This window comes from Lutra lutra, chromosome 2 (genome assembly GCF_902655055.1).
Source record: "Lutra lutra chromosome 2, mLutLut1.2, whole genome shotgun sequence".
NCBI lineage: Eukaryota > Metazoa > Chordata > Mammalia > Carnivora > Mustelidae > Lutra > Lutra lutra.
In genome coordinates, this window is record NC_062279.1 from 81,898,551 (window position 1) to 81,914,008 (window position 15,458).

The following is a 15,458-nucleotide window of genomic DNA, read 5'->3' on the forward strand; positions in this document are numbered from 1 at the left end:
TTACAGTAAAAGAATAACAATTTTCCTAAATAAATTATTCTACTATTTGTAATAAAAAGCATTAGTTTAACCATTGTTATCTAAGAGATTAGTAGAATGTACTGCTTAGAGATTTTAAGAATTTGTACTCCTATAGTCACTTAGGGTCTCATTTACATACAGCTCTCCAGTTGCATCTTGCAACGTTGTGTATCCATGGGAAACAAGGTCAAGTCCAAAGGGCATGAAAGAGTAATAGATAACCTGAAAGTAGAAACAGAGGTCTTAGATGTCACTTAATGTGTTTGTCTGTGACAATCTGAATTTATATATACACACACACACACACACACACACACACACGTAGGACTGTACAAATATTATTAAAGAGTACCTCATGCTGACAAGAACATCTCCATCACGAAAAATAAAAAGAAGGATATTTTCCTGGGTCACATCATGAAAATTGGCACTTTTTTCATTTGCGAAAAATAAGTCAGGTTTCCATAGACATTTGTACATTGTGGGATCCACTGTCAGTGCGTCCGAGCCCCGAAAATCACTAGGGAGCTTCAGCCTGGGATCATTCCATTTCTGTCTCAAGAAGATGTTAACTCTATAGTCCTGGAAAAAATTGTGTGCATGTGTGTGTTTACTGCTATTTGAAAGAATATATTCAGCACCAGAATAAAAAGAGTTTCAGTGATAAGCAGCACAGATATTTTTATTCTCCCCCCATCAAACAGGATCAAAACAGCTTGGTCACTAAATATAAAGACACCATCGTATCTATTTAATAACTTTACAGAAATTTCCTTAGCACTTGCTAGCTCCAATATCAAAATATAACTTTACCAATAATTGCTTCACCTTTTTACAAATACCAGTTATGCCAGTTGGTTAAGTGGTATTATCATAAAAACATGAGATTACTAAATACTGTCGTTCTTCACCCAAAAAAGTAGAATAAAATTTAATTAAAAATAGATAAGAAGCCAAGGGAAAATATTTCTACTTGCCTTTTACTAAGTAGCAAGCTATAAAAACAATATATAACATGTATATATGTCTATAACACATACTTATCTACATATATGTAAGAAGGAAAAGATAAACTATTCTTGACTACTCATATGTGTATATGATTGTAGAGAGAATGTGAGAAAGTCAAATGAGACTTGCATTATGCAAAACAGATTAAGTATATCAAAATTTGAGTTACGTTTATTTAAATAAGAAGAAAAATGAAATCCACTAAATAGCTGGCCATTTTACTTCAGTTTTTTGTCTATCTTCAAAAATTCTCATTTTAAAACTTTGTAAAAATTGAATTATGTCAAGACATAGATCTTAATATGTGAACCTAGAAACATGTTTAGTAGCTTAAAACATTTTATATCACCAGTGAAATGGGGGTCTGCCACAAATCAGATTATTAGCATATACGTACTTAGCACTGAGCATGGTGGTCAGGCCTTTTGATTTTAATTTTACATACTGTACTCAGAACATGCACAGAAGTGCTCAAGGTAAAAATTGTTTTGGGCTTCAGCTTCCTTGCTTTCAGTCATTCAAAATTCACAAAATGCTGTCTATCCATAGCTTTTCAACATGATGAAAATGAATTAAAATCTTAGACTTCAAATAAAAATCCAAATAAGTAACTAGAAGAGGTTACAGAGCATCTTTTATTAAGTTATAAGAATAGACTTCTATGAAAACTAAGTGCACATGTTTTATATATGTATAACATATAAAATAAAACATAATCAAGGAGCAGTAACTGTCCCAGTAAAAAAGCTTGGAAAATTTACTTTCTTACATGATCTTCAGACTCTCTGTAATAATTGTAGAAGGGTAAAGTATGTAGTAATGACATCCACATATTGATGTATAGATAGTGAAATAAAATTTAAACTACCTACATCTCATAGCTACTCTAAACTTAAGATTTATGAAAAAAATTTCAACATGTATCATACAAATAGATTCTTAAAAATCATATGCAGATGATGCTAGAGGACCAAAGTCAAATAAATTAAAGATTATATAAGCTGGCACTGAACATATCTGCAGCACTGATAAAAAAAGATAAGATCTTTCTAATCAAATGAACATGGAATTAAGGAGGGAATAAAGGAGGCCTAGAACTCTGGAAAATAAAGAGCTACATTGTACAACTACATGAACTGTCAAAATATACAACTATCTTAAAACTCATAATGGGACTTAATTGCTTCACATCTGACAGTGATTATGACAAAAAGAACTAACTCAGACGCGTCCAAGACAAAGGCTTATCTACATCACATGGTGAGACTTCCAGAAGACCTCATCTTGCTTCCTGATGCAAGCTTTTTTTCCATTCCAGGCAAACATGCATGGCCCTCCCCTTTAAAAAGAATACACATTAGGTTCAATTATTTTCTTTTTTTCAAAAAAAGATTTATTTGAGAGACAGAGAGAGAGCACACAAGGAGGGGCAGGGGGAAGAAGAGAGAGAATCTCAAGTAGACTCCCTGCTGAGCATAGAGCCTAATGTGGGGCTCCATCCCATGACCCTGAGATCATGACCTGAGCCAAAACCAAACCTCCAACACTGAACCCACTGGGCCACCCAGGTGCCCTGGGGTTTAATTTTCTAATAAGACACTGGTTACATTACCTTAGCTAAAGCACATGGCTGACATACATTTGACATTACTTTGAACACTTAACAGTATTCAACTTTAAATTATTTGCTAAGAAGCTTCCTTGGAATGATGCTTAAATTATCAGCATTCTAAAATTAGGTACACTAAAGCTATTTTATTACCTTCTCTATGTACTGTGTCTTATCAAAAGGTATATCATCAAAAACTACATCTTTAAACTTCTATATTTAAAATATGCATTCACAATGTCATGGTAAAATATACATCCTTAACTTGTTTACAAGGGTTAGTATGAAAAATAACCAGATGACTTTGCTATGTATCTGTAAACACATTATTAAAGCCATGACTCCTTATTTTGGTCAATGACCATCACATTAAAATACACAAGGTAAGTTCTTCTCTATGTAATTTCTCATTTGTTTATACATATATAACTATAATACAACTATTTAGGTATTTACTATGTGCTAGGTGTATTTAGTCAAAGGCTTTGCAAAAATAAATCTATTCCTCAGAGTTTATACTAAAAATACTTTCCTGATTCTCTTATATGCTTCCTATTACAGGAAGCAAGACTGAACTATTGTATCATGTTTTTCTTTTCGCCTGGCAGCTACGGCACTGAAGACTAAATTCTATAGCCAGTTGAATTAATAATTTCTCTCCCATATCCTTGTATGACTATCTCTGCATGGCCCTTGCATATTTAGTCCTATTTCAATTATTACCTTGCATTTTTTTGTTATTATGATACACCTAAAACACTTGACAGAAATACAGATGAATCAAAAGTAAAATAAGAGTTGAGGGACTGTCATTTTTTTTAAAGAATATTTATTTATTTGACACAGAGAGAAAGAGAAAGAGTGCACAATCAGATGGAGTAGCAGGGAGAGGGAGAGGGAGAAGCAGGCTCCGCACCAAGTAAGGAGACTGATGCGGGACTCTATCCCAGGACTGTGGGATCATGACCTGAGCCGAAGACAGACCCTTAAACGACTGAGCCACCCAGGCACCCTGGATTGTCATATTCTTGACAAGAGTCTGTCAGCATTGTTTGGATGCCACTTCCCAGAAACGTTGCCAATATGGCTTTTAGAATCAGAATGCTTTATTTTAGTCTAAAATTAGGTTTTCATTGCAGAAATGTCTGTTCATGTCCTCTGCCCATTTCTTGATTGGATTATTTGTTCTTTGGGTGTTGAGTTTGCTAAGTTCTTTATAGATTTTGGACACTAGCCCTTTATCTGATATGTCATTTGCAAATATCTTCTCCCATTCTGTCAGTTGTCTTTTGGTTTTGTTCACCGTTTCCTTTGCTGTGCAAAAGCTTTTGATCTTGATAAAATCCCAAAAGTTCATTTTTGCCCTTGCTTCCCTTGCCTTTGGTGATGTTCCTAGGAAGATGTTGCTGCGGCTGAGGTCGAAGAGGTTGCTGCCTGTGTTCTCCTCGAGGATTTTGATGGATTCCTTTCTCACATTGAGATCCTTCATCCATTTTGAGTCTATTTTCGTGTGTGGTGTAAGGAAATGATCCAATTTCATTTTTCTGCATGTGGCTGTCCAATTTTCCCAACACCATTTATTGAAGAGGCTGTCTTTTTTCCATTGGACATTCTTTCCTGCTTTGTCGAAGATGAGTTGACCATAGAGTTGAGGGTCCATTTCTGGGCTCTCTATTCTGTTCCATTGATCTATGTGTCTGTTTTTGTGCCAGTACCATGCTGTCTTGATGATGACAGCTTTGTAATAGAGCTTGAAGTCCGGAATTGTGATGACACCAACTTTGGCTTTCTTTTTCAATATTCCTTTGGCTATTCGAGGTCTTTTCTGGTTCCATATAAATTTTAGGATTATTTGTTCCATTTCTTTGAAAAAAATGGATGGTACTTTGATAGGAATTGCATTAAATGTGTAGATTGCTTTAGGTAGCATAGACATTTTCACAATATTTATTCTTCCAATCCAGGAGCATGGAACATTTTTCCATTTCTTTGTGTCTTCCTCAATGTCTTTCATGAGTACTTTATAGTTTTCTGAGTATAGATTCTTAGTCTCTTTGGTTAGGTTTATTCCTAGGTATCTTATAATTTTGGGTGCAATTGTAAATGGGATGGACTCCTTAATTTCTCTTTCTTCTGTCTTGTTGTTGGTGTAGAGAAATGCAACTGATTTCTGTGCATTGATTTTATATCCTGACACTTTACTGAATTCCTGTACAAGTTCTAGCAGTTTTGGAGTGGAGTCTTTTGGGTTTTCCACATAGAGTATCATCCAGATGGCCAACAGACACATGAAAAAGTGCTCCATATCACTCGGCATCAGGGAAATACAAATCAAAACCACCATGAGATATCACCTCACACCAGTCAGAATGGCTAAAATTAACAAGTCAGGAAATGACAGATGCTGGCGAGGATGCGGAGAAAGGGGAACCCTCCTACACTGTTGGTGGGAATGCAAGCTGGTGCAACCACTCTGGAAAACAGCATGGAGGTTCCTCAAAATGTTGAAAATAGAACTACCCTATGACCCAGCAATTGCACTGCTGGGTATTTACCCTAAAGATACAAACGTAGTGATCCGAAGGGGCACATGCACCCGAATGTTTATAGCAGCAATGTCTACAATAGCCAAACTATGGAAAGAACCTAGATGTCCATCAACAGACGAATGGATAAAGAAGATGTGGTATATATACACAATGGAATACTATGCAGCCATCAAAAGAAATGAAATCTTGCCATTTGCGACGACGTGGATGGAACTAGAGGGTATCATGCTTAGCGAAATAAGTCAATCGGAGAAAGACAACTATCATATGATCTCCCTGATATGAGGGAGAGGAGATGCAACATGGGGGGTTGAGGGGGTAGGAGAAGAGTAAATGAAACAAGATGGGATTGGGAGGGAGACAAACCATAAGTGACTCTTAATCTCACAAAACAAACTGAGGGTTGATGGGGGGAGGGGGTTGGGAGAGGGGGTGGGGTTATGGATATTGGGGAGGGTATGTGCTATGGTGAGTGTTGTGAAGTGTGTAAACCTGGCGATTCGCAGACCTGTACCCCTGGGGATAAAAATATATGTTTATAAAGCTGTAAAAAAAAAAAAAAAAAAGAAAGGATGAATACCCAAGTTTTGTAGCAACATGGACGGGACTGGAAGAGATTATGCTGAGTGAAATAAGTCAAGCAGAGAGAGTCAATTATCATATGGTTTCACTTATTTGTGGAGCATAACAAATAGCATGGAGGACAAGGGGAGATGGAGAGGAGAAGGGAGTTGAGGGCAATTGGAAGGGGAGGTGAACCATGAGAGACTATGGACTCTGAAAAACGATCTGAGAATTTTGAAGGGGTGGGGGGGTGGGAGGTTGGGGGCACCAGGTGGTGGGTATTGTAGAGGGCACGGATTGCATGGAGCACTGGGTGTGGTGCAAAAATAATGAATACTGTTATGCTGAAAAAAAATAAAAAATAAATTTAAAAATAAAATAAAATTAGGTTTTCATATTTTAATAGAATGTTAGCTCTATGTTTAGAGATACATATATTAAGACTTATTGGTATTCTGTAGATGAAATTTGGAATGTATGCTAGTTTTCATCGTAGTAATTAATTTCCAATGACATATCGATATTTTATAACAATACTCAAGATAGCTGACAGGAGTTAAAGCAATTCTAAGCTTTAACTTGGACATATTTTGCATAATTAAAAATAAGCCACCTTGTAATGTCTGGGGTAGAAATTTAGAAATTACCCCAGAATTACTACTGAATTCTCCTTAAAAATCTCCATACATACACACATTCTTTGGGGAACACTCTTCTATATTCCACAATTCTATCTCCAAAAATTGTATGGATAACTCATCTAAAATTATACAGCAAAGTTATTTTTCTTTTAAAATTTTAAAGTAATTCGAATGGTGCTTCCCCATGTGAAGTTCATTCTTCTAAATCCTTCTTGAAGTCTAATCAGTGTTTCCATCAATCCAAGAATAACTTTATAACGCTTATATCTTTATATCAGTTATTAAGTTCAAAACATTTTAACCAGCCAAAAGCTGATTAAAGCCCAGCGTGGTCTTACATAGTATCAAAGGTTTTGACAAAACAAAACCTATCTGTGGGAAAAATTACAAAATTACAAATTATATAAGAATGTTTTAATGCCATCCCTTTTAAAATTCTATCTATCATCATAAGTAATTTTTGTAGTTATATTAATCAAATTATAGAGTCTAATATAATGGAGTCAACATGGACTTGGAAATACAAAGTTTCTCACTCAAGTTTCAGCTCTGAATCTTATAGCTTTGACTCTGAGCAAGTTTCTTAAATTGTCCGAGATCAATTTTTAACATAAAAAAATAAGAATCTTAATTCCTAATATGATAATTCAATAAAATGCTCAACATAAAAGATTAAGATAATACCCGCTATATAAATGTCAGTTTCCTTTCCATTAAACATCCATGAGAATCTAGCTACAGAGTATATCATTTACTTCCCAAAAATGTTTATTTAAATTCCTCCTAAATCTCTAGTAGATGGGTTGGCTCACTCATTCAATTCAAAAATTATTTATTAACCATATATTCCTTTCCATGCTCTAGGTACTAAGGACACACTGTGAGTACTCTCAGACTTCAAAGAAATAATTGTCAGTTACATTGACAATCAGTCAAATATAAAACAATTTGAAAAAGACTCTAAAAATGGAAATAGATTGCTATGGGGCATGTAGACTCAGGATTAGTTAAAAGTAACAAAGTGAACTGACACCTACACTGAGGCTTGAAGACAGGACAATTAGACAAATGTAGGTCTGAATTATGTCCTATTATGTGCCCTAAGGCTAGTCACTTAACTTCTCTGAACTTTAAATTCATCAAGAAAATTAATCCTGTTATTCTCAAGAATCAAATGAAAGGTTGTACCTAAAGCATGAAACCTGGAACAAAGAGGGTACTCAAAAGTTAACTAATTTATTATATGCATTATTAACTTTATTACCATTATAGTTATTATCACCACTTTGAAATGGTTCACAACTACCATTGACAGCATTCCTTTTCTATAGTTACAAAGATACCACCTGAAAGTTTCAATTGGTTACTGAACATCAAAACTGACTTTAATTCTATTCTTTAAAAGATTTTAAACATTATTTTTTGGGTAACAGATGTGAAGACTATGTTGGTAGCTGATTATAAAAAGATGAATATAATATAGTACTAGAAAACAAGGCAATTTCTGATTATTAATATGAATTATTAATATCTGATCAATCTAATATTATTCAGATTTCAAAGACTTAAGATACATCGACTAACAATGGCAAGTTTGTTTTATGGACTGACAAAATAAAACATCTATTGGTTTTTATGTTCAAGACTAAATTCAAAGGTTACAAAAGAGACTCAGTTAACAATCAGTTTTACTTTGCTAGGTTAAACATTCATTTCTTCCTTCATTTTTTCATTCATTAAATAGTAATTCATTAAGAGCTTTCTATGTTTGAAGGTCTGAGCTACCAGTCTGAGAGAGATAAAAATTTGAGGGCCATACCCTCAGGAAGTGATTTTTTAAAAATTGTGTTATGTTAGTCACCATACGGTACATCATTAGTTTTTGATGTGGTGTTCCATGATTCATCATTTGTGTATAACACCCAGGGTTCCAGGAAATCCATGCCCTCCTTAATACCTATCACCAGGCTCACTCACCCTCCTCCCCACCCTCCCTTCTAAAATTCTCCATTTGTTTCCCGGAGTTCATAGTCTCTCATGGTTTTTCTCCTACTCCGATTTCTCCCCCTTCATTTTTCCTTCCTCTTAGTGTCCACCATGCTATTCCTTATGTTCCACAAATAAGTGAAACCATATGATAAGTCAAACAGGAAGTGATGATTAAACAAGAAGGGAATAAATGGTAAGGATTCTAGGGGTGACAGCACTTACCAGAGAATAAATGATCACTACAGACACAGGTCAGGAAAGCCTGCAGAAAGTGAGTCTGAGGAGTTCTCTAAGAGTTGGCAGAATTTTGACAGGTGGTGATATTAGGGAAGGGCAGGACTAGAGTAGCAGGCAAAAGTCACTGTTTCTCAAGTGTTTCATCAGCAATACAAAAGAATCACTGAATACCAAGAAACATAAAGTAGCAGAAATAACCAAAATCAGTACTAAAAGGAGGCCAGAGCATGAGACAGAGGTTTGGGAGTGGCCAGGAGAAAGACACTAGTTAAAGTCAAGACCAAGAAGAAATACACAAAGGACTCTTAAAATGTAACAATAAGAATACAAACAACCCCATTAAAAAAATGGGCCAAAGATCTTAACAGACACTTCACCAAAGAAGATATACTGATGACAAATAAACCTATGAAAAGACATTCCACTTCATATGTCATTAGAGAGATGCAAATGAAACAATTAAAACAATAAGATACCAATTACACAATGATCAGAAAGGGCAAAATCCATCACACTGAGAACACCAAATGCAAATGAGGATATGGAGCAAAAGGCACTCTCATTCACTGATGGTGGAAATGAAAATGGTACATCCACTTTGAAAGACAGTTTGGAAGTTTCTTACAAAACTAAATATATTCTTACGACACTGCATTCCTTGGTTTTTACCCAAAGGGACTAAAACCTTACACAAAAACCTGCACGTCCATGTTTATAGCAGTTGTATTCATAATTGCCTAAACTTGGAAACAACCAAGATGTCCTTCAGTGGGTGAATGGGTAAACTGTGGTACATCCAGACAAAAGAATATTAGTCAGCAAGAAAAAGAAAGGAGCTATCAAGCCATAAAAATACATGCAGGAAACTTAAATACATGCCAATAAGTAAAAGAAGCCAATCTGAAAAGGCAATATGCTGCATGATTCCAACTACATGACATTCTGGAAAAGGCAAAACTTGGATACAGTAAAAATCAATCAGTGGTTGTCAAGGATTATAGGGGACGGAGAGATGACCAGGCAGAACTTTTAGGGTACTGAAATTCTTCTATATGACATTATAACTGGATACATATGTTCAAACATTTTCAAAACTCATAAAATGAACAACAAGAGCAAACCCTAATGTAATCTACAGACTTTGGTTGATGATGTGTTATTGTAAGTTCACTGATTGCAACAAATACACCCCTTTGGTGCAAAAGTTGATAGTGGGGGAGGTCCTGGGTAGGGGGCGTAAGGAGTATATGAGAACTCTCTGTATTTTCTGCTCCATTTTGCTGTGAAGATAAAACTGCTCTCAAAAAAAAGTCCAGTTTTAAAAGTAAGGTACTTGATACATAAATACATTTCAAAGATGTCTACTGCATACAACTACGTAATAGGCAAAAACCAAACCAAAACAAAGAAACAAACAAAAAAACCCAGAAACAATCTAAAATCCATCAGGGAGGACAGATTAGTAAAATGTGTTATTTTCATATGAAAGAGTGATATTTAACATTAAAAATATGAACATGATTTATATAAAACAATCTGATAGTTCTCTCAAAAACAGAGGGGTACTGCAAGTTTCTTTTGAGAAAGTACTCTCATGTAAAACTCTATAGCAAAATTTGCTATGAAGAACCAATAAACATGAAGATATGTTCTGCCCCACTACAAAAGAAAAACAATGAAAAACAAGATTATATTTTTCCCTTTGCCCATGAAGTTAGAAATGATGATGAGTAATCCTACTTATCACTGGTAAGGCATAGAGAGTTGGCACATTCATACACCACCAAAAGCAACATAAATGCATAAACTTTCCTGGAGTATAAGCTAACCTGGACAGTTATTTGGCAATATGTATCAAAATTTAAAGAAAAGTAAATAAATTTCAACAAAGTAATACATTCTAAAAAAGATATGTACAAAAGTTACAAAGAGTGGATGCAAAATATAGTATAAACAAAAGGAAAGGAATAGACATGAAGGTAAGAAAAATCAAAATTTGGAAATAAGGAAAAAAGATTATTATTCACCCTTTCAATATCCTGCTGAAACAATTCATAACAAGCCCACCTAAGTGTTGTGGGGTTCTCTAGGAAAGTGTATCTTTGTCTGACTTGCCATCTTCTATTAGTCAGGGCCTAGATTCTGCAAAAGCAGATAAGATACAGAAGATTCATAAATTGTAAATGGTATCTGACTGGTACAGATGCAAATGTTCTATGTCAGGGAGAAAAGATATCCCCAAAGATTACACCTTTATTGCCCTGTGAGACATTAACAAGCCTGTGTCTAATTTAGCAATCTAATTTCAGCATTCATTCTTTCACTTCAAGCTCCTGAATTTTCCAGTGAAGCAGCTTTATTATCCCACTGGGTCCTTCACTAATGAGTTAAATAAATCACTAACATGTCCATACTTCCTCACTAAATGTACATTTTTCACTTTTAAGTAATTATACTTTGTACTCAAAAACATAATAGAAATACCATATGATCCAGCAATTCCACTCCTAGGTATAAATCCAAAAGAACTGAAATCAGAGACTCCAACAAATACTTACACACCATGCTCTTTGCAGCATTATTCACAAGAGCCAAAAGGTGGAAACAACCCAAGCACCCATCAAGAGGTAAATGGATAAATGAAATGGGGTATACAGGCATACCTTGGAGAAACTGTGGGTTTAGTTCCAGATCACTGCAATAAAGTGAATATTGCAATGAAGCAAATCAAATAAATTGTCTGATTTTCTAGTGCATATAAAAGTTATATTTATGTTGTACTATATATAATCTATTAATGTGTGATATAGCACTATGTCTAAAAAATGTACATACCTTAATTAAAAAATACTTTATTATTAAAAAAATACTAACACTAACCTAATCTTTCAATGAGTCATAGTATTTTTTTTACTGGTGGAGGGTCTGGCCTCAATGCTGATGGCTGCTGACTGACCAGGCTGGTGGCTGCTGAAGATCAAAGTGGTTGGCAATTTCTTACAAGAAGACAACAGTGAAGTTTGCCACACCCATTGATTCTTCCTTTCATGAACAATTTCTCTGTAGCATGTGATGCTGTTTGATAGCATTTTATCTACAGCAAAACTTCTTTCAAAACTGGAGTCTGTCCTCTCAAACCCTGCTGCTGCTTTATCAACCAAGTTTATGTCCAGTTCTGAATCCCTTGTTGTCATTTCAACAATCTACACAACGTCTTCATGGAGTGGATTGCATCTCAAGAAAACACTTTCTTTGCTCATTGAAAAGAAACAACTCCTCATCCATTCACATTTGATCATGAACTTGCAGTGGTTCAGTCACATCCTCAGGCTCTACATCTAATTCTAGTTCTCTATTTCTGCTGTATCTTCAGCAACCTCCTCTACTGCAGGTCTTGAACCCCTCAAAGTCATCCATGAGGTTTGGAATCAGCTTCCAAACTCCTGTTCATGTTGGTATTTTGACTACTTCCCACAAATCACAAATGTTCTTAATAGTATCTAAAATGCTGTATCCCTTCCAAAAGCTTTCAATTTACTTTGCCCAGATGCATCAGAGGAATAACTATCTATGACAACGATAGCCTTGCAGAATGCTTTTCTTAAATAATAAGACTTGAAGGTCAAAATTACTTTTTAATCTCTGGGCTGCAGAATGGATGCTGTATTAGCAGGCATGGAGACAACATTAATATTGTTGCCCATCTCCATCAAAACGGTTGGATGACCAAAAGTATTGTGAAGAAGCAGTCATACTTTTAAAGGAATCTTTTTTTAGAGCACTAGGTCTCAGCAGTGGGCCTAAAATATTCAGTAAACCATGCTGTAAACAGACGGTTGTGATGCTGGCTTTGCTGTGCCACTGACAGAGCACAGAATAGATTTACCTTCTTAAGGGCCTGGGGTCTTCAGAATGGTAAATGAACACTGGCTTCCATTTCAGGTTGTCAGCTGCCCAACAAGAGAGTCAGTCTGTCTTTTGAAGCTTTGAAACCAGGCACTGGCTTCTCCTCTCAGACTATGATTGTCCTTGATGGCATCTTCTTCCAATAGAAGGCTGTTTTATGTACGGTGAAAATCCATTGTTCAGTGTAGCCGTCTTCATGAATGCCCTCAGGTGGATCTTCTGGAGAACTTGCTGCAGCTTCTCTATCGGCACGTGCTGCTTCACTTTGCACATCGATGTTATGGAGATGGCTTCTTTCCTTAAGCTTCATGAACCAACCTTTGTTAACTTGAAACTTGTCTTCTGCAGCTTCCTCACCTCTCTTAGCCTTCATAAAACTGAAAAGACTTAGAGCCTTGCTTTGGATTAGGCTCTGGCTTAAGGGAATGTTGTAGCTGGTTTGACCTTCTATCCAGACCACTAAACAAGGTTGCTTTGCTTTCTTATCATTCATGTGTTCACTGGCGTAGCCAGTTTCTTCCAGAACTTTTCCTTTGCATCCACAATGCGGCTGTTTGGTGCAAGAGACCTAGCCTTTAGCCTATCTTGGCTTTTGACATGCCTTCCTCACTAAGCTTGATCATTTCTACCTTTGATTTAAAGTGAGGTATGTGATTCTTCCTTTCACTTGAACACTTAGAGGCCATTGTCTTGTTATTAACTGGCCTAATTTCAGTATTATGTATCTCAGGGGAGGGAGGCCCATGGACAGGGAAAGAGACAGAAAATGGCTGGTTGATAGAATAGTCAGAACACACACAACATTTATCGATTAAGTTTGCCATCTTATATGACCTTGGTTCCTGATGCCCTAAAACAATCATAAGACTAACATCAAAGATCACAGATCACAGATCATCATAACAAATATAATATTAATAATAGAGTTTGAAATATTGTATGAATTACCAAATGTGACAAGGAGACAGCAAGTAAGCAAATGCTGTTGGAAAAATGACACCAATAAACTTGCTCATTGCAGGATGCCACAAACCTCCAATCTGTAAAAAAACACAGTATCTACAAAGCACAATAAAACAAGGTATGCCTGTATATGCATACGTCCTAAGGAATATTATTTGGCTGTAAAAAAAAGAATGAAATTCTGATACCTGTTATGACATAAATGAATCTTGAAAACATAACCAAAGGAAAAAAAAGAAGAAGATTAATGAAGAGTTTGTCCATAAGTATTAGTAAGAGTAGGAATCCAAAGCAAAAAAATAGATAAATAAATAACCCTGGGAAGGACATGCATTCAAAGGGCAGGCTAGAAGACTGAGGAAAAAAGAAAACCTTGAAAATGTGATTTCACCAAACCAAATAGTCGAAAGCTTTGAGAAGGTCAACAGCAGCAGGTATCATACAGTGTCAAGCACAGTCATACTGAATACTCTCAGCAAATGAGAAGACCACTGAAAATTTTAGCAAAAGCATTTTTGGTAGAGTGGCATATTAAAAGCAAGATTATGGAGGATTAAGAAGTGAACAAAGGACAAAATTCCTATCTATAATATGGGGATAGTAATAACTTGCCCACAAAGATAGGGTTTTTATAGAGATTAAATGAGATAGTATACAAAGTATATGAACTGCACTTGACCATATTAAAGGCTAGACAAGCATACTGCCTTATTAGGATATACCTTTTATGCTGCTGTTATCCTTCTATAATGTTGGTAACACAGTTTAATAAGTTTTTTTTTTTTGCTTCAAAAAAATTCTGCATCTAATCTAACTCATTTAGTTTGTTCTGTACTGTGTTGATCAACCAATTATTTTTTTGTTTGCTTATTTATTTGAGAGAAAGAGAGAGAAAGAAAGAAAGCATGAGTGGGAAGGGCAGAGGGAGAAGCAGGCTCCCTGCTCAGCAGGGAGCCCAATGCAGGGCTTGATCCCAGGACCCCGAGATCATGACCTGAGCTGAAGGTAGATGCTTAACCGACTGAGGCACCCAGTGCCCCCAACCAACAATTATTCTTAACAGTAATCTACTTCAAAGTCACAAATCTTGACACAGTGCTAAAATCTGCTTCTGAGCATCTCCTGAATTATTCTTTGTGCTTTCAACTGCTCCACTGTAAGCTTAACACACCACATAACTTCAAGTCTCCACTGTAATCCTTTTCTTAATTTTTTAGTAGAACTCCAGAGTTGTATTATAATGAGCATCACAAAAATCTGGAAATTGCTTATTTCACTGTATCAGTCTTGGCCATTATATCTTATTATTTCCTTATAAAAGTACTTCAAAGATGCTTTTCTATTAGCTGTGTAGTCACATATCATTATGATTCAATCCAAGTTGTAGCAAGTTTATATATATTTTAAGAGTGTTTTAAAATTTTATAGTTTAAATTAATAGTTGGAGTTTAACATTCATTAAAAGATAAAAGCTCATTAGTTGCTTTGGTTAATGTTTTATGAGCATTTCTAAATAATTACTAGTTATTGGCATTTCAAATGTTCTATATTAAGATAACTATCTTTGAAACCTATTTATTTTCATTTTCAATTAGTCAATCACAGTAATTATAGCTTTATCGTTTATTTTGCAATGAACAAATTCCCATCAGAAACAGACTTCTTTTATCAGTGGGAAATTAGTTAATTGTTTTTAAAGAACTTGGTGACAAATACTACTCATTGTTCATTCCAAAGAGCACACTATTAGTCATTATCTGGAAAATGGATGTTCTCCAAAATTTTCAGTCCCAATTAAGACCCAAATTCAACTATTTCTTCAAGGCAATAAAACATTTCACAACAAGACATTAAAACTGGTTAAGTTGTATTATTGATATTTTAACATTTAAAAAAATATTTATACTTTCTATTATTGTTAGGATAGCTATTCTGGTTAGTTATAATTTTTACCTGCCTCTCACACAG

General features: G+C 35.3%; 1 protein-coding gene across 1 annotated transcript in view; it reads right to left on the reverse strand.

Moving 5' to 3' along the window:
- GLRB (glycine receptor beta) overlaps nt 1-15,458 on the reverse strand; it is a 101,851-nt gene that overhangs the window by 35,533 nt on the left and 50,860 nt on the right. Inside the window, exons 5-6 of the mRNA XM_047717816.1 lie at nt 374-603; nt 161-243 (exon numbers count right to left, since the gene is read on the reverse strand). Coding sequence (XP_047573772.1) covers nt 161-243; nt 374-603 — 313 coding nt within the window. The remainder of the gene's footprint in view (nt 1-160; nt 244-373; nt 604-15,458) is intronic.